Source organism: Falco biarmicus, chromosome 15, assembly GCF_023638135.1.
Source record: "Falco biarmicus isolate bFalBia1 chromosome 15, bFalBia1.pri, whole genome shotgun sequence".
Lineage (NCBI taxonomy): Eukaryota > Metazoa > Chordata > Aves > Falconiformes > Falconidae > Falco > Falco biarmicus.
The window spans coordinates 12,821,589-12,848,492 of NC_079302.1; the positions used below are offsets into that span (position 1 = coordinate 12,821,589).

The 26,904-nt window shown below is 42.3% G+C and overlaps 2 protein-coding genes across 9 annotated transcripts in view; one reads left to right on the forward strand and one right to left on the reverse strand.

The window, feature by feature from the left end:
* The window catches only part of ANKRD27 (ankyrin repeat domain 27), a 60,258-nt gene that overhangs the window by 7,423 nt on the left and 25,931 nt on the right, over nucleotides 1-26,904 (forward strand). For 3 of the 8 annotated variants that reach the window (XR_008825738.1, XM_056361057.1, XM_056361058.1), the window contains exons 1-12: nucleotides 5,298-5,430; nucleotides 16,310-16,437; nucleotides 17,555-17,665; nucleotides 18,834-18,990; nucleotides 20,450-20,604; nucleotides 20,910-20,969; nucleotides 21,066-21,119; nucleotides 21,205-21,270; nucleotides 21,350-21,426; nucleotides 21,806-21,927; nucleotides 22,469-22,547; nucleotides 23,424-23,556. Coding sequence is in view for 7 of the 8 variants with exons in the window: in XM_056361057.1 (XP_056217032.1) it covers nucleotides 16,336-16,437; nucleotides 17,555-17,665; nucleotides 18,834-18,990; nucleotides 20,450-20,604; nucleotides 20,910-20,969; nucleotides 21,066-21,119; nucleotides 21,205-21,270; nucleotides 21,350-21,426; nucleotides 21,806-21,927; nucleotides 22,469-22,547; nucleotides 23,424-23,556 (1,116 nt within the window). In the remaining variant the exon portion in view is untranslated. Of the gene's footprint in view, nucleotides 1-5,297; nucleotides 5,532-8,762; nucleotides 8,944-15,051; nucleotides 15,835-16,309; nucleotides 16,438-17,554; nucleotides 17,666-18,833; nucleotides 18,991-20,449; nucleotides 20,605-20,909; nucleotides 20,970-21,065; nucleotides 21,120-21,204; nucleotides 21,271-21,349; nucleotides 21,427-21,805; nucleotides 21,928-22,468; nucleotides 22,548-23,423; nucleotides 23,557-26,904 lie in introns of those variants that run through there. The other 5 variants (XM_056361059.1, XM_056361064.1, XM_056361062.1 and 2 more) reach the window with 4 other exon arrangements.
* RGS9BP (regulator of G protein signaling 9 binding protein) lies at nucleotides 556-4,628 on the reverse strand. Its single transcript, XM_056361066.1, has one exon. It carries the CDS (start codon nucleotides 4,618-4,620, stop codon nucleotides 3,907-3,909), a length of 714 nt encoding a protein of 237 aa, XP_056217041.1. The 5' UTR covers nucleotides 4,621-4,628; the 3' UTR covers nucleotides 556-3,906.

Genomic DNA, 26,904 nt, shown 5'->3' on the forward strand with positions numbered 1-26,904 from the left:
CAAATTGCCGCATTTAATAGACTTGGTTCTGATAGTCTGATACAACTGTTGATTGTTGTTGCTATCAATACCACAGGACCAAATTTCACACTGAGGTTAGTTGTGTATATCATATAACATTGTTGCGTGTATCTTTTGCTAAAGTAAATGCAAGCATTGCTGCCTGAAAGGGGGCAGAGTTTGGATCCTGACACAGTGAGAGGTTCTAATACATTAGTCTCGTCTAAGACGTTCTGCAGTTTTCAGTTGCCCAAGCTGAACACCAGTACTGAAGGCAGTGTTGCCCCTGTGATCCTGAATGTCATTGTAGCCATTTCCCAAGGCAGAGATTCATTGACTTCTCAGACTGCTGGTTTCCTTGCAGTATAAATCAAGATATATCACTATATTCAACTTTGGGAGCTTGAGAAGGGTGCCTTTGTGTAACTAAAACTGTAATAAGAGGACACTTTTATTCCTGTGGTTGAAATTGGAACCTTTTGTTTAGAAGAGCTTACTGACAAATTATATTATTACAGTTTTTGGTTTTTTTAGTAACTGCTGCAAGCCAGCCAGTAAGTTAAAAGAATGGACTTTATTTTAAGTTAAATAGTGACAGTAACGAGTTTGACTTATTCAAAGTAGTGTAGAAAATACCACGCACACACAGGCAAAACCAGTATAATTCAAGTCAGGAATAATATCTTAGTATACAGCAAATATAATGTGTGTATCCTGTGAATAAATAAAAAAGTAGTAGAACAGCATTGAAATTAGGCAATGACCGTCATCTTTTGTACTGAAAAAACAGTAACATTCTCATTCACTGATCAGCGTGAGAGTATTTGTATTTTCATCATACTATTTAAATATAGAGCATCCTGAAGTTTGACTTCCCATTTTTCACTTACAAAAATAGCATTTCCATTTGTATTCTAGCAGGGAAAAAAAATGAAGATTGCAAATCCACAACATCTCTTTATTTCTTAATCTAAAAGAAGCATCTGTACTTTTGGGCAATGGTGGTTTCATCTTGTTTTGATTTTGTGCGCTGTTGTGCCTGAACTCTATCACACTGAACATACATTTGGTATCAAGTGTAGGAGATTAATGGCAAGAACATTATCCGTTTAGATGGTGCCAATCCCTTGTTAGAGTTCTACTTTATCAATTTCAGATAGCCTAAATATAAGATGATACAGATTTTTAGAAACAAACTAATGATGAATAAACCTGCAGCCAGCATTGTCTTAAGATAATGAAAATACATTATTTTTCCAAGGTCAAATCCTTTAAAAACTATTTGTGTGCATATTCATAATGAAGCAAGACTTACATAATTATAGGATACTTAGAGGAATTATTTGAGCCCTGTACCCAAAAACCCAAATTCCAAAAAATGCAATGGACTGAAAATTTACAGTTTACCAACTCACCAAGGCTTGCTTTTGAAGATGAGATTGCCCATTGTTAAAAATTCTTCTACACAACTGTGGATAAACAGTATACCCACTTCAGGATATGAGGATACAAGATAATAAATGCTTTAGGTGTTACCACTTACTTATCCACCAGAAACTAGATTTGCCTTACTTGGGTTTTCAGAACATGTAGTTTACATGATCTGATTTCAAACCGAACACAGAGTTTTCAAGAAGCACAGAAACGAGTCCCAACTCCTTATTTACCTTCCTGTAAACTAACTAAAAGGAGAGTGCAATGAGTGAAAATACCCACAAATCCTTAGTGACTAGTGGTGGAAATCCAAGTATGTACATTCTCCTGTAGCTTTTGATGTATTTTCCATAAGTATGTTTACTCAATATGGATGAGAAGGAGATCTTCTCATTTAAATCAACACACAGCAATGACACCTTGTCTAGACATACTGAAACAGTAGCACCAATAAATACCTGCTTGACTTTTGTTAGAATGCTGCTGGGGGTCTCTAAGAACCTAGATTAACTAGGTATGAAACATATCCTATGGAACGAGTGAAATACAATAGAAAGGAATGTAGAGTTGTCTCATAAAACTGTGAATTCCTATGAGAATGGAGCTAGTCTGGATCAACGTGCAGAACTGACATTATCCTGCAATGTAATGATAGTCTAGAGCCTGTAATTCAGGCCTCCACTTAACTATTTTTCCTCACCTATATTATTTTTTTTCCTCAGCTACAAGTGACCAGATTCAAATTTGCCACATACTTTTTCTCCCCAAATCCAGTTCTCTTAAATTTTAAAGAATAAACTCTTTGCTGCAGTTTTCTGACAGTGTTTAGTTCTTAACTAAAAAATATTAGCTGTTTACGAGTGTTGTCAACATAACTTTATTTAACAAGCATGAAGACTATAGTAACCTCACAAAACATGTCTGATTGTTACTTTTTGCTAATGTGCCCATAACAATCAATGCAGCAGAATAATAACTTCTTAAAAACCCAGTATCGCAGGCTCTTTATATTTGCCTGTGGAGTGCCTCATACACCTATGGCACTATGAAGTATGTACCAAGCATTCTCGAACGGATAGCATGTGTTCACAGTAACAGAAGACACTTCTGTAGGTTACATAATAAATACTATAAAACATAGGTCCTTTTACAAAACATTATAGAGCTTCTCTGCAAAGTTAGTGTCTGTCCCCCCAGTCTTACATTTAAACATTGACAGTTTTATTAGGGAAGCACATGAAAAGTTTTATGCTGCTCTTGGATTTACTCTCCAAAATTGCACTGTATCAAATTGGATCAATCCTACAGGCTTCCCGTTTCCCAAATGATTGATCAGACATGAATGAGATATGAATCTCAGACACAGTTTTAACTTTGGATTTCTGCAAAGAATTCAGGAGATTGCAGAAATGAGACTGTGCACATACAGGCATCAGTCCCTGCCTGTCAACATGAGAGGGCATCTCTTTGGATTATTAGAAAGGTCTGCTTTAATTCAACATCATTTTTGTTCACTAAAATTATTTTCAAAAATTACTGCTTCCGCAGTGGGTAGACTCGTTGCTCCTATTTTCATAGTTAATTATGAAGTGCAAACTGCTTCTACAGAAAGAAAAATTGGAGCCAGTGGCAAGAATCAGCCTTTCTATAGGGGAAGACAATGTTGTGGTAAACGTGGATGAGAACCACGAGGCTTGCTAATGTTTTTCTGAATATGCAAATCTCCCTTTTTTCTCTCTGGATTTGGAAAGCGATTAGTCATTTGCGTATGCGTGCCAATCCACGCAACCGGGTTCTGTACAATCCACTCTAAATCAGCAAACAGTATTTGGTATCAAACATTGCTTGTTCTGTTTTCTCCATCCTCCTCCACACCTCCCCCCTCCCCAACCATTAATTTATTGAAAACAGAGGTTGTTTACATTCTTTTATGGGGGTTTTCATCCTTCCCCTTCTCCTCCACTGAGATAGTATTTTCTGTATTTGATGGGGAAAGAAAAAAAAAAAAAAAAAAAAAAGAGTATTCTATTCACTTTGTCGGACAAAGCACCTGTGTTAGCCTCCAAATTGTGTTACTCCCAAATACTGTGAACAGTGACCAGCAGCAAACCCCAGATCTTATTCAAGAACACAAAATACAGGCTTCTGAGAATAGTGATCTATTAATAGCAGACAAATCCCTGCTGTAGCCAGCAGTTAATACCCTGATACTTCACAGTTAACCATTACAAGTCCAGCAAATGAAGACATCCTATTCTGCAGCCCTATTTGCATCTCTTTTCTTCAAAAAACAAGAATAAACAAATTGTGCATTTTAGGAAATCAAGAGGCAAAAGTTCTGCTTTGTTTTTTCAAGTGCTAGGTTTAAATTCTCAACTCATCCAAGTGACCCGTTTTGAAATTAGAGGTGAGGCGCGAAACACTCCAAAGACAGACTGGAGGGGGGTCGCTCTTGTCAGAGCCTGCACCACCCTAAGAGAGTTTTACTACGCACACCGCCAGGACAATAGCGATAATGAGCACAGCGGAGAAAATAATCCCAGCTAGAACCTTGCTGATATCGCAGAAGGATTTATTTTCCTCCACAGAGATCATGCCGATGGAAGAAGCGCCCACGCTGATGGTGGATTTTAGTTCAGCCCCCGGGTCTTGCTTAGCCTCCACTGTCCACTGGGGGACATTGACCTTCATTTCCATCTCGTACATCATCTCTCCTACCTGGTTGATTTCGTTCTCGAGGTCTTTCAAATCCACCACATCTATATTGTGCTCTGCCTCGTATTTCATGTTCTGGACACTCATGGCCCTGGCAGCCACGCCAGAGGTTCCCCCGCTCATGCCGGTCTGAATCAGGTGCTTTTTGGGGACGTTTAGCGGGAACTCGTGGCCCAGCTCCAGGGCTCTCCTCATGTCGATCTCCAGGATCTCTAGGCACGTGGAGAAAATCACCCATAGCCTCTCGAACTCGGCTTTATCTTCCTTACTCACGGTTTTGTCCTTCAGGACCGTAGTGAGCTTGTTCCTGTTGGCCACCGCCAGCTCCTGGGCTTTCTGCCGGGTTTTCTTGAGCTCCTCCCGCAGGTTCTGGGAGTCCGAGGTGCCGCCGATGGTCAGCACCATGTGCCGGTAGCAGGCGGTCACCTTGTTGAGCGCGTCCAGCAGCGCTTTGCACTCCTCCTTCACCATGGTCCCGCCGGCGGCAAGGGGCTGCGGCCCCGCCGCTGTGCCCCGCTGCCGGTCAGCCCCGCCGCCGGTCCGCTCCGCCGCCGCTGTGCCCCGCTGCCGGTCAGCCCCGCCGCCGGTCCGCTCCGCCGCCGGTCAGCCCCGCCGCCGGTCCGCCCGTCACCCGGTGCCGGGACCCGGGAGCTGCCAGAGCCAGGCGCTACCGGCGCACATGCCAAGGGGTAGCTTCGGGTCCCGCACGCACTCAGCGCCCTCTTACCCGCCTCGCGTCCCCGCCGGCGGCTCAGGCGGCGCCTGTAGGATCCCGGGCGGGCTGCGGGGAGCCCTGGGGGACAGCCAGCATCGCCCCTCGCCTGCTACTGCCACCGCGCAGGAGAACCGGGGCGGCTCATCCCGCACCGCGCCGCACAGCAGCCAGGCGCTCCCCGCGATCGGGCGCCGCTTTATGAGAAGAGGCAAACGCCGAGGAGGGAGAAGAAAAAACAATAGGCGGAGGAGAAAGCGCTGGAGAAGGTGAACCGGGAGGCTAGCTGCCCCGGGAGGCGACTGTCCCCGAAGCCCGGCTGGCCCCGGGCACCGCCGCTCGCCTTTAACTCGTCCCAGCTGGGCGCCCGCGCAGTCACATGGCGCCGCGCAGGGAGCGCCCGCGGCCTCCGGGGCGCGGCCCGGCCCGGCCCTATAAGCCCTCGCAGGCTCCGCCTCCGCAGGCCCCGACCCCGCGGCGGCTGCCTGGCTCCTCACTCGCTCCCCGCCGGCGCCCGGTCATTGGCTTCGTGCGGCGCCGCCGCCGCGCCGGGCCCGCCCTGGATCCCGGTAGGGCTTGGCTGTAGGCGCGGAGCGGTTGGGGGGAAGGTGGGCCGCCGGCGGCTGGTTGCGGCCGGGGAGGAAAGGCGACGATGTTGTCGGTTGTCGGTGTAAGTAGCGCTCCCGCCTCGGGCGCCCCCGGGCCGCCGCTGGGCGGGAGGACGGCCTCCCGTGGCGCCGAGGGGAGTGCGCGGTGGCGGGGCCGGCTCCGCGGGCCGGTGCCGCCGGGGTGGTCCCGCCGCTGCCTTCCCGCTCCTTCTTGACGGGGAGGGGGCAGGGCGGGAGCGGCTCGGCCCGGTCCGCGGCCTGGCCACCGTGCGGCGGACGGGGGCTCCGCCGGGGCCTGCTCCCGGGTGGCGGTGGCGCGGGGCCTGTGACGGAGGGGCTCGGGCCGTGCCTGTGTCCGGGCCGCGCTGCCGCCCCCTCCGCAGCAGTCGGTGCCTGCGGTCCGGCCGGCACCGGCACCTGCCCGCGCGTGCCGCGCCGCTGAGCTTCGCGTAGCCCCGGGTGCCCGGGCCGCTGGGCCGGTGCTGCCCGCGCCCCCCGAGCGGCGTTGTCCCGCGGGGCAGCTCCGGGGCGCGGCCCGCCTCTCGCGGGGGGGGGGGGGGGCAGGCCGCCCGCGGGGACCGCTGGGGCACCGCGACACGGTCAGCGGTGGTGCCCGGCCGCCTCGGGTGTGTGCGGCTGGCCCGCCTCCGAGGGCAGGACGCGTTGCGGCGAGTGCTGGTGGCAAACTGGTGGTGAACTGATGGTGAACTGGTGGCATCGTTTGTAGCACGTGCTGTATCTGCGCCGCAGCGGCCTCCTGGAGAGCTTGCTGTCACAGCCCAACACAGTGCAGCGCTGTCTGTGGGTAACAGAGTGGTTTGCTGATGCTTCAGTAACTTGAAGAAGACCCCCGAGAAGGGGGAGTGTGCCCCTTGCCCTTGGTGTGCCGCCCCGTGACTGCTGGGAGCAAGGTGACTTGCTATGAGGGGCCGAGTCCAGGCAGGCTGGCTTTCCAGTGCAGAGCCCAGCCTGAAAAGCCTTGCCCAGGCTATGTTCCTTCTTCTGGATCTTTGTAGCTTTGACTCCGCTAACTGGTGTTTGTTCTCCCGCCTTAACTTCGGCCCTAATTCTAAGCCGTATGTAGCTTCTGCTGCAGGGTGCCACCTGTGGAAGAAACTGCCTTGTAACTTCATAGATTGCCAAGTTACTACAGAGTAAACCGAGTAGCTCTCTGTCAGTTTGTGCGTTGGTAGCCTGGAAGTGAATGAGTAATGTTCCATCCCTTGTAGGAATAAAGGAACACAGGGCGATTTTGGTCTGATTTTAAGTGAAGTGTTAAAATTGCTTCATCATTGTCAGGTGGAAAAAGGATTAGCTCTGGCTTTCAGTCTGGAGTCCTGTGTGACTTAAGTGTGAAGCTTACTGCTAACTATGCATTTGTGTGCGTGCATATAGTAGCTGTGTTTAAAGTTTGCCACACATAGCTAAAGTCACTGTTTTCATTCTGGCACATCAGAACCTTGAAACTGCTTCTCTGAAACTGGCAGAAGAGGGGAGGGGGGCTGTATTTTCAGGAATAAATTTCAGTGACTACTTAAACCTGAAGCTGGCATCAGTTATAATTGTATCAGATAATGCCTAAATACATCTTTAGGTGTGTCATGTGGGAAGGAAGAGGCTGTTATTTACATAAATTCTAAATTAAGTTCAGCTGCATGCAATTGTGCAGTTCCAGTATATTGTGGAAGCTCCTAAAATCCAGTTGCAGTTTGTCAGACAAGATATTCTGAAATTCCAAATCTTGATACTGCTTTCAAACAAGATGCTGACTAGCTGAAATATTGTCCTGGGAAAACTATTAGGATGGAGCTTTTTTTTTTTAAAAAAAATCCTTAGAAGTGAACTAGGCAGCAACGTAATACGTAGGAAGAGAAATATATTTCCTGATTCTGTGGAAAGGCTTTCTGGCAATTGACGTTAATGACCGTATTCTTCCTATTACAGTACCCTTAAAAATGTTTGCGGAGTGTTTTGTGATGCTTCTTGAACATCACTACTTGTTAAATGCTGTATCCTCATTTTAATAGACTTTTAAGTAGAATTCTAGGTAAGTACAAGTCCGTTTTGTTTAAATGGTTGGTAAGCTTTGCCTGATGGGCTTGCTTTTTTGTGTAAGCTCTTCTACTGAATTTGGTCAGCAGAATGCTGTGGCCTGGGAAAGCCTGAAGCCACAGTGAGATGAGGAAGGAAAATAAGGATGGGATACAGTGAAAACGAAGTGTAACAGCAACCCCCTCCCTTCTCTGATAACTGATAACACTGTGCATTTTCCTTCAATAACTGTGCAGTGATTTGCTTTTTGCAAAGGATATTGTTGATAAAGTAGCTTGAGAATTTGATCCATAGTAAGAATCTCAATTTATATCATCGAAGAATATTGGACTGATAAGTCTGTGTCATGGGGTTTATTGTCAGGATGCTCTTAATTACCTCAGGCTGGGTGTGTGGTGCATTACATAGCATCCAAAAAACAGTGGTGGTAAAAATAACTGATTTTGCTCATTAAAAGAACTTGCATGCTGAACTGTGTTCCAACCTTCCTTACCCTTGCTCTGCTCCCTAAAGGAGGGAACTAGTGTAATTTTACAGTGTTTTTCTTAACTAGATATTCTAGTAATGGTCTGATGTTTGTTTCTTGCAATGATGACGTAAGACTTAGTGCTGGCCTGCAAGGACTTGGTTTTCCTCTTGAGATACACAGGGAATGGATGAGATTTCTGTCTAGTTGTCTGGCTTAAGGACAGTCTGAGCTACGGTATGTGGGCTACAGGGTTGCTGCCTTTAGTTACGTTACATTTCTGTGTGTGGCCTGTGCTGAGTCTGACCCTGCCTACTTGATTTGTTGACAGACTTCTAGTCTTGGAGTGGATACCAACCTTATGTGGTCTGCTGTGAAACTGGTGGTCTAACACTGTAGTCAAGAAACGGTGTCACCTTCTGTGACTCACAGCTCGGCAGTACAGTGTTCAGGCCCACTGCCTGCTCAATACACAGGCTGGGGAATTACACCACTCTCTTGTCCCAGTCACTAAAGAATCAAAATAATTGGCTAAAGTGAAACACTGTTTAGCTTTAGTTTGTTTTCTTCCTCCCTCCAAAGAAGTACCTGTGCGGACACCTCTGCAAGCCTGAGGAGGTGGCGTAAAATACAGCTCACTAATATGTAGAGGAAGCATCCTTGTTTGAGAAGCTGTCTTGGGAACCTTGTGCTTTCTGTTAATGTTTTTCCTCCAAATGTTCCTTGTAACTGTTTGTGGTTCACTGACCAGCATTCTCTGCACTCTGTTCCAGGCCTTGCTTGTGAATAGTTCGGGGCTCCCCATCTGAGAATTTAATGTAGCTTTAATAGTGGTAAGCCAAAGAATGAAAATTCTTTGCAGCTACTCTGGTAGATTTCTAAACCTGCAAGAATTGGGAATCTCATCTCTGTTCTGCAGTGAATACAGCTTATTCCTGATACTTGGCTAATAACAAGTAAGTATCTCAAAAATCAACAGCAATGACTAGATAAAAGTGGGAAGCTTGCCTGCTAAAGGATGAGCCACTTGCATTTAAAAATGTACTCTGGAGGAAGGAAAGGGGTGACTGGAGTCAAGCCAGTATGTTCTTTGCTGTCAAGTCTGAGACAAGGGTGTGTCCACATCACACTGTGGTGCAAATACACTTAAAACAAAGGGTGAACCTTCTTGCTACTTGTTAAGAATGAGCTCAGTTTTAGAATTTACGAGGTGAGGTTCATAATGAAAAGCTGCACGAGGAACTGATAGAAACAGATGGGTGCCGTGCTCCCCTGTGGCTGGCTGGCGGTGTAGGGGCTCTGCGGGGGGCCTGTTTGAGAGCGGTGGGAGCAGTGGTAGGAGGGCTGGAGTTGTTAGGCATAAGTAGGGCTTGAGATTGTTGGGTAGAGACAAAACCAAAATCATGAGGTCCTGTGCCAGCTCTTAACCCTTCACTGGAGGAAATGTGTGCCTGAAGGGGAGATACTGAGAGAAATGAGCATCTTCCTGGAATGCTGCTGACTCCTCCTTTCCAGTCCCTGTTCCATCACTGTCAGACTGATGTTCTGGTATCATCAGACTTAGTTTTTCCCCTGTTGTTAGGAGGGCTTGAGCTGACTGATGCAAATCCACCACTCTATAATCTGGTAATACAGAGGTGTTATTCTAACATACTTCAGTTTCACAGAAATCAATACAAGCTGAACCTAAAAGGAGTAGGAATAATTGTTTCCTCCTTTGCTCCCTTGCGGTGAGCAGGGTGCACTGGAACATGTCTCAGTGTGGGGTTTTTTTTTTTGTAATATGCTCAGTGTTCCTTTCTTATGGGAGGGAGTAAGGTTTCTTGTGTGCTCAGAAACAGAGAAAGGATCTCTTGTTTTTGAGTTGAGTGCTGATTTGAGGGCTCAAGTCCAGATTTTAACCTTTGCCTGGAAGCGGGCTAAATGAGGAGTAACAGTGCAGGTGCTTCAGTAATAGTGCTTCAGCAGTGGCTGAAGGGGTAACTAGACTTTTATTTGCACTGAGACTAGTTAATTCTCACTGTCAGATTCCTTTTTGTTTGCAAAGTATCTTAAGATACGCTTAGCATTGCTGTTCTTCCTAACAAGTGGTGCTCTTAAAGGGGAGAGAGAGGGGAAAAAGCACCTCTGTTAATATTTTTAAAGTAATTTAGAACTGAGGAACAATTATTTCCTTTTTCTGCAGAGCTCTGCAGTTTTAGTGATAAGTACGTGTACAGAGTTTATCAGAAATGTCAGCTACTCTGAGCTGAACATCTTTTAGTTGAGTTGCAAGTTGCTGCTTCTGATTTTCTCATTATTTTGAGCATTTCAGCAAGTGATATTCTAGTTACTGGTTTACTAAGCCTTAGTTGTTACTGTTGTAGAGTCTGCAAGCTGTGATGAAATTGATGCCATGTGAAACTTCACAGTATTGCTGTGCAAATGGAATTCAGGGAATTTATGCTTTGTGAATGTGACATGCTAGTGGATCTTGTATTGAAGATTTTGGAGAACATGTTCAGCTTTGTAGCTGGACTTTTGTGGAAAGGATGCTGATATACTTGACGATAGCATCCCAGTGTACTATCCTAACTTGCTCTCCTGGAGAGATCTCAGGTTACTGTACTAGGCTAATTTTTACCAACTTTGGTTGCTGTTCTGCTGTCTTTGTTCTGTCAAAGTATATTAAAATGCCATTGTGAAAACACAATCTTAGACTGTTCAACACTGAATATAGAGTGTTTGTGTATAGAATCCCTAATTCTGTTTTAAAAGGCATTTTGTCTGCAGCATGTTTTGTTAAGTCTTTAATAGTGGTGAAGCAGGACATTCAGAAGATGGTGTGCCTAAGAATTGAGTAAATAGTTGTATAACTTGAATGTGGACATGATATAGCTGCCAAGAAACAGTGCAAATACAAGGACATGTTCTACTTTAATGGCTGTTTGTTTGAATTTCAGACTGCTTCTTAAAAGGAACTGAAACCTGATAGGTCTGTGAAAGGTACCTGACTTGACCATTGCTAAAAGAAAACACACATTGTCAATGACAAACTGTTATAGTTAAATCCTACTCATTTTCAATACAAAGATGGTTAGACTTCATTTTCAGTGTTTTGGAGAAAAGTGACATGCTTGGGTTCCGTATGTTTTTCACTTTAGCTATCCTTGTACCATTAGTTATATTATTGAAGTCATCACTCTGCTTTTAATCTGGAAATGATTTGGCTGTTTTGAGGTTATATTTATGTTTTTGTAAAAACAGTAACATAATGCTTATTAGATTATCTGATCAGCTAGCTTCTGTTCTTCCAGCAACTTGAGCTATTTCTGTGTTTACAGGCACAAAGCCACGCAGTTAAATGATTCCATTTAAACATTTTATGTAACATTAATACTTGTGTATTGCTTTACAGCTCAGCATGATAGAATTTAATAAACTTCATAGCAAAAACAGCTTATTACAAGTTTTAGTAGGCTTTTTTTGTTAAGCATTAAACAGTTCTGGTAATGTATATAAGGCTTTGTACATTTCCTGCTTTCTTGGTGTTAGTAAATCTAAAGCTGTCTGAGGTGCAACCAGAAGAATAAGCCTGTATGCTGCTGCCGCCCTGCCCGCCCCCCCCCCCCCCCCCCCAGCTAAATTACGTTGAAATGGGACGTTGTGTTCTACTAACAAACTCTCAATGGAGTATTCTAATGCATTCCTAGAATTACAGCAATGCATTAGCCAGTATTTTCAGATACATTTAACTTTTGGGGTGGAAAGAAATTGACAATCTAAAAAATGTTTGAGCCAATTTTTGGGGAAGCTTTAATGTACTGTCTTGATTCTGTAGATATAATCTATTTTAAGTTATTTGGGTTTCTGTAATTACTTAAACTGTAGATGGTTTCTACGTCCTCACTTGCGTGTCTGAAGAATGCTGTGGATGGGTTAAGGAGGTCCAAATGAGTATAGTAACTTAACTGTTGCAGTTAAGTATTCTACCTTTTTCATACCCACGCTGTAATCTGATTTGATGACTATCCATTAATGTAGTACTGAGCAGATGCAGTGGTAAGGGAGAAAGAAAAGGGAAGGAAGTAAGAGTTGTGATTCTCAAAACAGTAGTAGTTTGGCCAGCTGTTACTTCCTGCTGTGTAGGAACATGCAAGCAGTGAGCAGTTCAGAGCTTGTGATCTGCTTCTGCTCAAGGAGGGTGACAAATATCCATGTGAACTAGAAGTTCTAGCTTCCTCCTTGCGGTACAGCACCTTGATGGCATCTTAGTTGTGTTACAATACCTAAAGTGCCAGAATGCAATGTTTGAATGCAGCTACTTTTCACTTCTTGCTGGAGCTCTCAAGCGTGATTCAAGCCTGTCAGTAGTTATGTAGTAAAATAATCTATATGGCTGCCACTAAGTGTCTTAAAACTAGCTATTTGTGGTGTATTAACTCCTGAACCAGGAACTGAAGGTTATAATTTCAAGCTCTTTGATCTGTCAACTGGAATGATTCTTAAAGTACCCTAGTTGCTGGTGTTTTCGGGGGCAGGCAATGACTTCAGAGCTACGTCAGGCATACAGGCAGCATGATTTGTAAGCTCAGATTTTCTGTGGGAGCTTCATTCCTCCCATAAATCTCTTCTACCTGTTTTGCTAGGGAATGAAATGTTGTTTCTAACTCCTTTCTGGACAAAATTATCAACTGGGTTATCTTGGTAGTGAGATGAATTCCTAGATGAGAATCACTTGTGGAATGTGTTTTTCTCTTCCCACTTCCTATTATGGGAAGAAATCTTTGGGCTTAAAAGATTCATTAAGCTGGAAGAGTGGCAATATAGCTGTAGCAGTTGGAAACACTTGTGCATTGTAATTTTGTCTCTGCAGTCTCATGCTTGATTGTTGCCTTCTATCAATGTACTCTTTTCCCCAGTACAGTACATGGTATGCTAATACCATCTCCATCACTGTGTTGGGGAGGGTCATAGCAGTCTCATCTACTGCTTGACCAGATACTGAATGTGAACTCACCAAATAAAAAGGCAGATGAAGATGCCTTAGTGGGCCAACTCTGTTAATAAAAGGTTGATTTGGAAAGTGCCTTGAGAGACCATACAATCTAGCCTCCTAGCTTCACTATGTCCGTGATCTGTAGCAGAGATTTCTAACAGGTTCTTAAAGGTTTACAACCAGAGAGACTTGATAACTTTGTCAAGCAATCTAAAACATGTGTTTATCTTCTTTTGGAAGGTGTTCCTGAGCTGTAATCTAAGGCTGTTTTCTTCAGCTAAGGCCTGTTTCTTTTACAGATGTGGAAGAAAATGCCCTTCACTGATAACTTGATCTGTCTGGGAAAAAATTCTTACATGTTTCATGCAACTTCTTCAGCATAAACAATGTAACTGCATTTCATGTTTTGGATCCTGCTTCCAGGGCTTTCTTGCCTTTCTCACTTCAGCTTCTCCTCCAGTCAGTTCACATCTTGTGAAATGCAGCACCCAAAAAAGGATGTAGGGCTCCAAAATAAGTCTTGCCATGGCAGACTACTTCGCAGGCTGCGCATGTGTGTACATACAGCCTTGCTTGGTGCTTGACTCTGTGTATAATAAATTGTCACTGATTCATGTTTGGACTGCAAGGTGCAGTCGTTTAAGATGTTACTTGGAATTGTGGCCTAGCCGGCTGTTGAGCAGGCAGGTTTGTGGGGGTTTTTTTGTAGCTAACTAGTCCTGCTTGTTAAAGTCTGTCTTAGCCCTGATGTTCTACAGATCTGTGATGAGATATTGGTGTTCCTTCAGCGAACCTGCTTTTTCTTCTGCCCCTGCTACTGGCTGAAGAACCCCACAGCTTGAGCTTGGGTTGCAGCTGCCTGCCAGGAAATGTTTGCAGCAGTCATTAGCTGTGGAATTACTGGTGATTGTGCTGTTTACCTAGGCACTGTGGCAGGACAGATCATAAAATCATAGAATGATTTGGGATTGTATGGGAACTTAAAGATCACTTAGTTCCAGCCCCCCCACCATGGGCAGGGACACCTTCCACTGGAGCAGGTTGCTCAAAGCCCCATCCAGCCTGGCCTTGGACACTGCCAGGGATGGGGCATCCACAGCTCCTCCAGGCAGCCTCTTCCAGTGTCTCACCACCCTCACAGTGAAGAATTTCTTCCTGATGTCTAATCTGAATCTACCCTCTTGTAGTTTAAAACCATTAGCCCTTGTACTCTTGCTGCAGACCCTACTAAAAGCCTGTCCCCATCTTTTTTATAAGTCCCTGTTTAGGTACTGGAAGGCTACTATAAGGTCTCCCTGGAACCTTGTCTTCTCTGGGCTGAACAACCCCAACTCTCTCAGCCTGTCTGCACAGGAGAGCTGCTCCTGCCCTCTGATCTTTGTGGCCTCCTCTGGACTCGCTCCAACAGGCCCGTGTCCTTCTGATGTTGGGGGCCCCAGAGCTGAACCCAGCACTGCAGGTGGGGTCTCAGGAGAGCAGAGCAGAGGGGGACAATCACAGCCCTCAGCCTGCTGGTCACACTTCTCTTGCTGCAGCCAACGGTGCTGTTGGCTTTCTGGGCTGCAAATGTGTGTTGCTGGGCCATGCTGAGCTTGTGCAGAGCTGTCCCTTTTCTAGGTTTGAAGTCTGAATTACTGAACTTGGCTAGCCTTTTGAAAGTGTCGATGAGCAAACACGTTCTTATCCTTTGTGTTAGAAAACTTCAGGTCTGAGCTCCAAAGCACACTGTGTTGAGATTGCTGAATTAGTATTTTTTGTAGAAGCTCTTAGTTTTATTGTATGTTTTGAAAGCGGATGAACCATTTTATCTGGAACTTCACAGGAACCTCTGAGGCAGTTATCTGCTGCTGCCAGACTTCAGTGGTTCAGGCTGGGGCTGTCCAGACTGTGAGTAATTGGTGGTAACTTCATAGTGGAAACTGCTTGCAGCTTTAGCTGATCATGTTTGTCTTCAGCTGTCTAAGGGAGCTCTCCTTGTGCCTAATTACAAGGAGGTACGAGACTGCAGATCAGTTAACAGCATAGCTGGAACTTAAAGGCTATGTAAAAATCAGTGGGAGGTGGGTGTATATTTCTCTATTAAAGTGCCATACAATGGTTTCGTGTCTTTTCCATGATCTACAGAGAAAGGCATTTTAGTACCAGTATGAGATTGGTAGTAAGAGGTTGAGTGCTACAGAACAAGTACACAAGCTCACACTAAGCAAATAATGTGCTAGGTATGATTCCACATTTAAGAAAACAGATACTGATTGTGCAAGTCTGGCTTGCTGAAGCTAAAGTTCTGCTGCTGTTCTCATACTTTTCTGAGATATGTAGCTGAAATTGCAGGAGCTGAGGAAATCATGCAACATCTGTTGATTCCGAAGGGAAGCTGGATGAGAGGAAAAGGTACAAGACTAGTTAATTAAGCACCTGTAAGCCTGTTAATCTCAGGAGTTTTTCCTGCCCTTGTGTCTAGGATGTGTCGTCATTTTTTATAGAGAACTAGGATTGGGGAAGCAAGCAGTCAAGGGTCTAGTACCTTGAGATCATCTTTTCCCTGTGGTGCATCTAGTGATAGCTTTTCCAGTGCCTACAGGTTGGATTTTCTATCTTCAGTCACTTTTTTTTGCTCACTGTTTTGCCAAATGTTATGTGTCAGACTGACCTCAGATCTTTAAGACTTTTTCCATGGGAGTAGAGATGACTGCAAATAATGCATTTTACAGGGACTTCTGTGAAATTTATCACATGGATAGTCATACCTCCTTGGTGTACATCTTTCCTGTAACTTTCCCTGGAAAGTTGAGGATTGCCTTACACAAGGGTTCCTGTTACACTGTCTGGGTGACTCATTGATGTGTGTCAGTCGGTAATCCTTACACAGGTGAGTCTTGGATTTATGTGAACATACTGCAAAAGTGTCAGTGTTCTGTGATGCAGCAGAGTCTCTGTAAAGCAGCTCTTAATTCGTGTTTCTTGGCTTTAGATCTTAACAGTGCAAGTTATCTTATATGTCCAAGTGGTAATAATGTAGACCTTAATTTCTGTTCTGCTCTTTGTTTTCTACAAACAGATCCTGTATTGTTAGATTCCAACACCTGGAAGGCCTAAGGAGACATTATGAGGATAATTATATAGTTGGAAATGTATATTCATAAAAAATATTTTCTTAATAACTTCTGAGTAACTATAGGTACCTTCTTATTAGGTAAGCGTGCCATTGACTGCTTGCATCGAGACCTGAAACTCCTCTTTCTTTTTAGACAAGGGGAATCAAACTGCTCCCTAGGTATTCCCAAATACCGTGTTTTAACAGATACCATGTATGATACATTAACCATTCTCCATATGTATCTTAGAAAATCCTGGAATATCTGAAGTCCATATGGCTATGTATGATGAAGATATCTTGAAAAATCCCTTTTATTTGGCCATTCAGAAGCGACGTCCTGATCTCTGCAGCAAAGTTGCAGAACTCCACGGTATTGTAAGTACAAATAAGTATATTTAAAAGCTGCTTATTAAATAGTAGCTATATGAATTTAGATTATATGCCTGCTATGACACATGTAAAGATTACTGCAAGCCTACAAAACTTGGAAGTGAAGCAGGGCAACTTTTAATTGAAGATGCTTGTTATTTACCAATATGGAACTCCTGATATATTGCGTGGTAGTAAAAGGTCAAAGTTGGTGGTGTTTCTAAACTTTACAGGAATCTTATTTTTGCTGTCAACTGGTTACATACTCTCACTTGTTACAACTTCAGATGGGATTTACCTTTTGAAATCCCTGAGGGACAGACAATTATGGATTTCTGATAGCATTTTACATAACAAAGTCATTAAACTGAGCTGGAATAAAATTTCCAGTCCTTAGACTTCTGATCTTGGTATTCTGCAATTACTCTTCATCCAGAATTGTGTGGAGTCTCCATTGAAATTGGAGGCTTTTGTTACCCGATTATAAAATCAAGCCTTAAATTGTACAAGGTTCTTTCAATTGTGTATTACTTAAGTATCAGCTTAAGTGATCAGCTGAAGAGTGAAATGCTAAAATCTGTCTGTATTCTAACACCATTTCTGAAAGCTTCTGTGTACTGAAAGGTCTACTTCCTTCATGCTTCTCTTCCTTGACAATGAGATGCATTTCTTTTCAGCGTACATACGGTGTTTGTTGTATTCATGATGTGTTGCTTTCTAATCGGGAATTTGTCTCAAACTGCCAATCTGTTAGTGTGCAGTAGACTCAAGATGTTTCTTATCTTAGATTTTTTTATATTTTCTGATGCATTTTCATTTTAGTTTGAAAATGTACTTCTGTTAGCTGCCAAATTAAGTCATTCAGTGGACTGGTGATAAGTGACTTAAGATTTTTGTCTCTTAGTATTGTTTCCTTTTTCAGATAAGTCACTAAACTGTGACACACTGGACTGTGTGTCTATCAGTAGCCTTTTATTTTATTTAAACAGAAGCACCCTGTGGCTGCTATACATCTACTAGTAAATGTTTAAGATTCAATTGCTTGCCTCTGAAGGGCAAAAGCTATTGGTGTTTAGCTGGTGATACATGGCATTTCTCTCTCAAACATGATTAACTTTTTTAGGTGTTAGTTCCATGCAAAGGAAGCCTTTCAAGCAACAGTCTTTCCAGCTGCCAGTTTGAATCTTATGTCCTGAAGCCGTTAAAAGAAAATTTTCAAACCGTAAATGGAAAGGTATTTCTGTTTTTAATATTTGATAGTGGGAACTAATGGTTACAGGAGAGGTAGCTAGGAGTTAGGGCTGACTGGTGAAAGTAGGATGTTGCCCGTCTAAGCCAGAGTTCTCAGGGATATACTGCTTTCTAGCAGAAGCTGTGTTTTGGCATGTACACAAGAATAGTTGTTCTGTAGAGATGGTAACACAGCCTTTGATTTCGGCTTACTACTACAGTAAAGCAAGTTTGTCAATTTTGTGAATTCTGTTGTGTGGCAGAAGAGCCTCTGTCACTTAAGAGCTGTTTCTCTAGTTTCCAGGCAAATAGTAACCTGCCTATGTTGTGTGCAGATGCAAGTTCACCAAGACTGAAGACAAAATTACTATGTTATCAAGCTGTGTCTGAGGCCTGATGTATTAATTTGGCTGAGTATGAGTAGAAACTGACTAGTATAGCAGCAAGCCATGATAACAAATGCTAACATTGCATAGGATCACATCTTTTTACTTGCAATTCTGCAGTGCAGTCTGAGATCTTGTACCTGTTTGCAAGCTATCGTCTAGATCAGGGGTCCTCTAACTTCTTAAACAGGGGGCTGGCGCGTGGATGAAGTGGCAGGAGGTCATCTGTGGCTGCTTGGTTTCCCCCTCCAACCCCGGGCGGGGGGCAGTTCTGTAAATACCGGGGGCCGGACTGAGGACCCTGGGGGCCTGTATCCAGCCCATGGGCTGTAGTTTGAGGACCCCTGACCTAGATCTTCCTACTGCAGATGTCCTCGCTGGAGTTGCTTGAGAAAATAAAGCTGAGCATGGGAAATGTAGACAAGATACGTAGTGTTTTTTCTGAAGCTGGGCTTAGGCCTCAATTTTCAATTGTTTTTCAATTTCTCTTCTACTGAAAGTGCTCTAAAAATCTGCAGATAGTTAGACCTTGGACTGACCTGGGTCTGAATCCTCTTCCAGTAGTAAACTTGCAAAGAAAGTAGGTATAAGCAAGGTTTAGCTAGCTATTGTAGGCTGAAGGAGTCTTTGGTGCCTATACAGCATGAAAATAGGAAATCTCTTGAACTTGGGGCTTTCTTGTCTTGCAAGATTCTCTTCTTTCCCTGGAAATCTATGCGATGCAGATGTCGAAGAGCAACTTTCTTCTGGTGTTTTACCCTTGATCTGTTTTTTGTTTTGCTTCAGGAGATCTTCATACAAGGAAACCTCATCATTTTAGGAACTGGGTTCAATTATCATCTCTCGGTACCCGTTCTTTTTGAGGAAACATTTTACAATGAAAAGGAAGAAAGCTTTAGCATATTGTGCATAGCTCATCCATTGGAAAAATCGGAAAGCTCAAGTATGTATTGGAATGTTAACTTGGTGGTCTTATTTGCACCTTGAGAAAATAAGTATGCTTAATACACTTTCTTCATTATGAAAAGTGTTGGCTTGGTTGGAAGTTCTTGGTATTTATTAGCCTGCTGGGGTGCATGTTGGTATGCTGCTGGGGAGAAATATTAATTTGCTGCCAGGCAAACTTAATCCTGTAGGGTCTATGCCCCAGTCTCAGCACTAAAAATAATCTGTGGCATACTTAATCCAGCATGATTTTTTAGCAACGCTCAGTTTAATACTGACTGCTTAAAAAAGGAATTTAGTCTTAGATGTGACGTGCCCTGAGATGCAAGGTGGATGCACAAAAAACTGGAGAGGTAAATTATTTTGTGATTGCTATAGCACAGTTATGTAGTAGGTCTTTTGGTGGTGGTTTGTGCCATTAAGTCGAATGTGCTAATTATTGTCCTAGTACTGAAAGTGCTCTTCATAAGGCTGGAACGCTATTTCCAAGGCTAATGTTAAAATGGGATTTCCTTGTGCTTTTGTATAACAATCTGTTTGCTAATTGAAAGGAACAGAAGCTTCTTAAAACACATGCTTTTTCTGAAATAAAAACATCTATGTCTTCCTAAATACATATCTATTTGAAACACATGATTACAAAGTGAAGTAATACTAGGGTAGTGTGAAAATAGTGCTGAGGGAAGTATGAAAGTTTATTCTGAAAAATAAAGCTGGCATACTTATAGGCTGAAATTCTATAAATATCAACCGAAATCTAAAAAATTATTCTTGTGGTGTTCCTTTTTTGGCTATTATTTAACGTGGTTGTACAGCAGTCTTTCAGAAGTGAGGTAATCTGTAATTTGAAATGTGATTTTCAGTGAATGAGATCTAAGCCTGTTATTAGGTGGCTGCCTTGATTGCAAATGAAAGACTTGCCTAGAAAAAATTTTTTTAGAAAAGCAGTATGAATTAAGTGAGGAATCCAATTGTCTTATTCAGAAGGAAAGTGGATTTGGTTCAATGTTTACATGAATCAACTTTGCTTCTCCCATTCGGAGAAAGCATGTCTAAATAAAGAATAGGTTATATAAAAATCCAAGATGGGATTTTTACAGCTCACTTGGAGCACGCTAATGTCCTGCGTGGGCATTCAGTCAATACTGTAATGTGCTTTTCTACTTTCAAGCTTGACTTGGACAACTCATAATCTGAGTGCATGTGGCAATAAATTACCCCAGGGTAAAAAAGAGAAATTAGTTTTAGCTATTCCAAATAAATACATGGCATAAAAGGTGAGAAAGGCTACTCTAAATGCGATATATCAAATTCTTTTAATTAAAAGCAATACCTTCAGTTATAGAAGCTGAATTAATGTCTCATTGTACACAAGTTGGCCCCACACATAGGGACAGAAAGTACTTTACCATGCATACATATTAAGCCTATGTGTTAATTCTTGGCTTTCATTTTAGGTGAATCTACAGCTTCATCAAACTCCTATTCTCTTAAAAATATCGAAGATGTTAGAGAATTCTTGGGAAGACATTGTGAGAGATTTGATAAATACATAGGATCTTTCTATAGAACATTTAAAGAACATGAAAGGAAAAGCCTGCGCCACTACATAGTCAGTATCTTGTTGCTTGATGTTTAATTAAATACAATTCACTTCACTGCTTTGGATATCTTTGTCTTATTGAGTGTTTCTGTCAGAGTAGTCTAGACTTGAGGAAGGTGGGAAGGGAGAAAGTACAATTCTTAATTGTAAATGATGTCCTAACTATTATGTAAAGGCAATTTTTCTAGCTAAAAGGCTTACCATACTGCACACTTCGAAGGCAGGGAAGACTTACTTGCTTATTTATGCTTTGTTAGTTCAAGTCAGATTAACCTGAATCTGATTGCTTTTTCTTTTCTCTCCTCTGCCCCCAGGATTCTGTCAATGCACTTTATACCAAATGTCTGCAGCATCTTTTGAGAGATTCACACTTGGTAAACACTTACTCCACTAAATACATAGTACATAGTGTTACTTAGGCTAAGATTATCTAACTTTCTCCTACTGTTTGCATGGCTTTCCTTTTCTAGAAGATGCTTGCCAAGCAAGAAGAGCAGATGAATCTGATTAAACAAGCCGTTGAAGTAAGCATCTGAAATGAAGGAAAATAATTAGCAAGCTATTTTTAATGCTCTTTCATGCCTAAAGTACTGTGTCTTTTTTCTACAGATGTATATCCACCATGCTATTTATGATCTAGTCTTCAAATACGTTGGGACTATTGAGGCAAGTGAGGTGAGTTTGTTTGATTTGCTGAAGATTAGTTACATTAATCTAATGCATTCTAAAAAACTGTTGCCTTTCTATTGATTAGGATGCTGCTTTTAACAAAATCACGAGGAGCCTTCAAGACCTGCAGCAAAAAGACATTGGAGTGAAACCAGAGTTCAGGTGAGAGAGACTGTGGATTTCTTGGGTCACTGAGATGCTGTCTTAAAATAGGTCTCAGGCCAGCCAAGATGTGTTTTCTTTAGACAATAGCAAGTTTTTCTTACGCTTCGTTCCTTTGATGGAAAAGCAAAGCTTTGCAAGTCTCACTTTAGGGCAGGTTTTGCATTGATAATTATCTCCTTTGCTTTTATATTCTTATTCCTCACTCTCCATCTATAGGGTACAGAAATGCAAGTGTACTTGGAGTACAGATGGAAATATTTTAATACCATTCTTCATTTCAGCTCTGAATAAGTTAAAATTTAGGGTTTGGACATCATGTATGTCCGAAGGACCAGGAACTCTTTATGCTAACCATATCTTTCAAATTATTTTGTAGTTTTAATATACCACGTGCAAAGCGAGAACTGGGTGTGTTGAACAAATGTACTTCCCCTCAACAGAAGCTACTTTGTCTACGAAAAGTGGTACAAATTATTATGCAATCTCCTAGCCAAAGAGGTCAGTAAAGAGTGAATTAATAAGTTTAAACTTTTTTCTTAACCAGTATGCACAAAGCACTTTATATATACAGCTGTTTACATGCCACTTGTGTATTAAACGCCATTAGGCTGGGGTCTGCCTTGCAGGTCTCTAAAAGCAAAACGGAGGTAAGATACTTGTGGGGTGAGGTGGAGTATTTGGTTAGCTTATATGTGCTCTAGCTGGAGCTTGAGAGAAGCTTGCATTTGCTAGGATGTTTTCTCATGCTGAAGAATTGAGCGTGATCAGTTTCACACACCAGAGGATTGTTGCTGGACTGTTCTTGTATATTTGTCCATGTTCCTTGATAATCTTGAAATCAATACTCTTGTTTTTTGGCTCCTGGCAGCGTATTTTAGAGGGGGTTTGAGAAAATTTGAAGGGCTGCCTTGGTTACTTAATGCATTCTCTACTAGTAGAGCTGCCGTTTAATCTTAGGAGGTGGAACTCAATTTATAGGTATTGCAGTTGATTTGAACTATGATATGACTAACATCAGATGTAAATTCTTTTTTTTTAGTTAACATGGAAACCATGTGTGCAGATGATCTTCTCTCTGTTTTGCTGTATTTACTTGTAAAAACAGAAATCCCAAACTGGTATGTAACTATTTTGGCTATACAGTCCTATACGGTATCTTACATGCAATGCTGCTGTATGGGTAAATGTTTCTGAACTTGTAGTAATAACTTGCTGAAAGTGTAAGAGGGGCTGATGTAATGCACAAAACCTATTTTTGTTAGGACAAACTGCAAATGTGTATTACAGGTGTGACCAAATCAAGGACCTATCAGGAATCCTAGTGCTGTTTTTGTTGTTTTGATTCCCAGTCTAGAAAAAAGTTGTAATGGAGGCCATCTCTCTACCAAACCTGCATGTCAGTGTGGGATTCACAGACTGGTCCTTCCTCATCTGTGTTTGCAGCTGTGAAACCTTTATGCAACTTCTAGATGTTTCTCTACATGAAATGTATCAAACTAGGTTTGAACGCTTAAATGATTGCTGCTAGCCTGTACCACTGCATTGATCTCTCCTAACTATCAATAGAAGTATATCTAACCTTTCCACCTGTACCTGAACTGGATTTTAGTGTTGGTGTATCTAGTGTCTCAGATCAGCATTTTTTCCTTGCATCTGTAGCTGTCACTTTACAATGATGTTTGCGGTGCTTGAAACATTGATGTTTGACATGTGAAACAATCTCCTGCTGCTGTTACTTTGTCCTTCATATTCCTTATATTCAGTTAATAACTTCTGAGTAGGTAAGAGATAAGTAGAGATCTGATCCATCTACGAAGCTTAGAATAGCCATAGTATTGCTAGCCTAACAATCTTTCTAGAACAATTTTCTTAACCCACACCTATTGCCTGTCTGAATTGGCTAAGAGGAGTTGCAGTATTAAGATACTACATATCTTAATCATGCAAATACCATCTTGTATTTAGTGGTTCATGGCTTTAACTTTTTATTTCAGGATGGCCAACTTGAGTTACATAAAGAACTTCAGGCTTTGCAGTTCAGTGAAGGATGAATTGGGATACTGTCTAACCTCAATTGAGGCTGCGATAGAATACATACGACAAGGCAACCTCTCTGACAGATCAACAGTAAGCCACTCTTAAAGTCTGTCAAATGTGTATTTGATAAGCTTGACTGTTCCATTGTGAGTGTAAATCAAGTTGGAGTACACAAACAGCTAATGTAAGAATTCCTTTTTTGCACTTAAAATGAGTTGAGGTCACTATACCTGAAACAAATGCTAAAATGATCTAAGGGATTACAATGAAGTCTTAATCCTGTAGCAATACTTGTTGTTCATTGCATGCTCCTTGAGGAAGTAGTTAAATGTCAAGTCTGCCTCTTCATATGATTAGAGGAAAAATGACAGAAAAATTTTCCAGCGGCTCAGTCTTCCTAAGTTTCTCCTGTTTGTACCCTGTATCATGGTTGTGAAAGCAGTGCAGTACTCAAGAGTAGGCATAGCTTAAACAGACTTTTTATTTGATAATTTAAAAAAGCTTAGCTATCCTAGCAAAACATGTTGCAGTGTAATTTAGAATTATTCCGTAAATCTTCATACTCCAAAAATTCACTGTTTGCAGCACAGATTGTTGTACAGAGTTGATAGTTTAATGGGAGTGCAGGGCTATGATAAGGGGATGTTTGAAGGTCAAATTTTGCTCTGAGGATCTTCAGCCAAGCAGGGGCGGGAACTTTGTGGATGCCTGAGTTATTTCCTACTGGGCAACCAGACCTTCTGTCAATCAGGTCAAATCCCTGCAGGCCAATCAAGGATGATAATGTGACTTCAGAAACTTCTGTGACTGAAGAACTTTGTACCTAATTTAGTAAAGGAATCCAGTCTTACTGCTGCTGTAAAGCTTTCTCCTGTTGAAAAATTGGTTTTTGTGATCTGATGTGAAAACCAAAAGGAATGAACTTGGAATCAGAGTGAATTCAATGTGTCTCAGTCTGCCCACATGCAAAGCACTGGAATCTAATGGCAGGGGCCAGAATAATGGCTCAGTGTGCAGGGCTTGGGATGGGACAACCTGGGGCACAGTCTTAAAGAAGAAGCACTTAAACATTTTAGCCTTTTGTTGTTTTTGGTCTTGTCTGGGATCTTTCCATGAACCTGTCATGCATGGATTTGTTTTGTACACTCAAAAAAACCCCCAACCAACCCACTCATTTTGTGTAAAGAGACTGTACTATTTGTCTGTAATGCTGTATTGTTTAAAAAAAAATAAAAAATGATAGTTTAAAAGGAAAACAACCTGCTAAACAGTTTTGCTTCCTGCAGTCACTTGCTATCATTAACAATTAAGATACAAATGGCAGTGCTGGTGGTCTGGGTGGAGGACTGGAACCAAAGTAGAATTGTCTTCCACAGCAATGCCAGCAAGCTGGAAAAAACCCCACCCATACTGCTCTTAAATTTGTAGAACAAAGAGTTTCCTATTAAATGCCTGGTCCTATCCCTCCTTTCATGGCTAAGGATAGCAGGGTTTTTTTTATACTGGGATCACCCTCAAGTAACTTAGGTGCCACTGCGCTTTGTATTTATATCGTATTTATTTCTTTGAGAGATCATATCTTGAAAGATCTACATATTTGGGTAGTCTCATACCGCTTACATTAGTGTTTGCACTAATAAAAGAGCAAGCAAAATGCTTCTGCCCATGCCTCACCTGGGTCAGCTCCTAGACGAGTGCTAGCATGCTAGCTGCTAACTTCCTTGCGTTAGTGTGTATACAGTGAGCATGCGACAGGAACTCCTTTCTTCTATATTGCCTTTCATCAGAGTTAACAGGGCTTGGAGGCAGCACCCTGAGATGGGGTGGAAAACCGTAGAACCTTGAAGACAAGGAAGTAGATAACCCCCTGCCTTCTAGCACAGCTGAAAGAGCCAGACCCCCCTTTAGTGTAGGGTAAGGGAGAAGGTGGCATACAATGAAGAAGAAAATATGTGGCAAATAGCCCATTTGCAGGAATTAAAAAAGGATATTGAGGAGGTGGAGGAACATGGTAGAAGCTTCTGATACCGTTGCTCTCCCTTCATGAACTTAACAGTTGAGGAATTTCCATTGTTCTCTGATGAAGGAGACAACCTTCTGTTTAAAGCAGCAGCAGCTGTCATGTTGATGCCCCATGGTTTTTTTTTTTCCAGATTGTACTGGAAGGGGTTGTGGGGTTTAAGTGAGGAGGAACATGGCCGTGCCCTGGGGCTTCATTACAGTCCCTTGTGTGGCTACACTTAATTTTATGGCTGGCTTCAGACAGACCTTCTGGCAGCTGAGATGCTGTTGTCCAATCCCTAATGGAGCTAACTACATAAAGAAAACTCAGCAGGGACCTACCCTGTGGGATAATGGGTGTATTATCACCCTCATGTCAGTAAGAAGATTTCACTTAAGAGGCACCTGCCGAATCCTTCACCCAAGGTCATACAAGTCTTGGAGAGGCATTTTGGTAGTGGGGAGGAACGGAGCATGTAACTGATAGCACAAACAATTGGGTTTTATTTTCTGGGAGTTGTCAACCTTACTTAATTAGAATTCTAGTTAATAAATATTGGGCCTTAGTCATGTTTCTGTGCACAGCTAATGCTGTAGTTGAGAGGGTTGAAGTAAGGTATAGAGTAGGTAGGTAGAGCCACTAGGGAACAGATATCATCTTGTATGGAAGGAGCTGTCAGAGGCGGTGAGGTTGGCATGGAGGAAGTGCAGGTGGGAAGAGCCAGCAAAGGCAGACTTGAACACAAAATGAGGCTAATAAAGTGTTTTGAGGGGAGGGGGACGGAGGTAATTTCCCCAAGTCATCAGTTACAACCTGTGAAAGTCACCTTGGATAGGTCATTATACAGGTATACTCATATAGGTACATATATTTAATTTATCTAGTATAGTGTTAGATAGAAAGATTGTTAATGTTTGTGTGTGTATTTTCTAGATTATATAGATTTAAAATACCAGGGAGTCCCATTCAAAGCAATTTTTTTTTATATTCTTGGAATGCTAATAAAGCTGGTACAGGCAAGTTTTGTCTTGAAGGCTCAAGCTTGCTTAATATTTCAATTAATACCCGATTCTTCTGCCATTTGAAGATACGTGGTTTTAACTGGGATGGACTTTTTTCTTTCTGATTTATATAATAAGATAATACTTCTACATAAGGACTACAGTCTGAAGTGACTCTGGACTCTATGAAATAATTTTTCCACTTGGGAAATATTTCTCTTGTAAAATACACTGTGAAAGGAACGGTACTAAAACTACAGTAGGTTTTGCTAGTGCATGCTTAGATTCTCCATAGTGAAAGTATAAAGCTCTCTGAGCATCCATATTAGAAATTCTGAGGCTTCAGAAACTTCTATCAGCAGTAAAACTTTCACGCTTTCTTTTCCCACTTAATAACATCTACGTTCAAATATTTCTTGGGGAAGTTATTCCTGA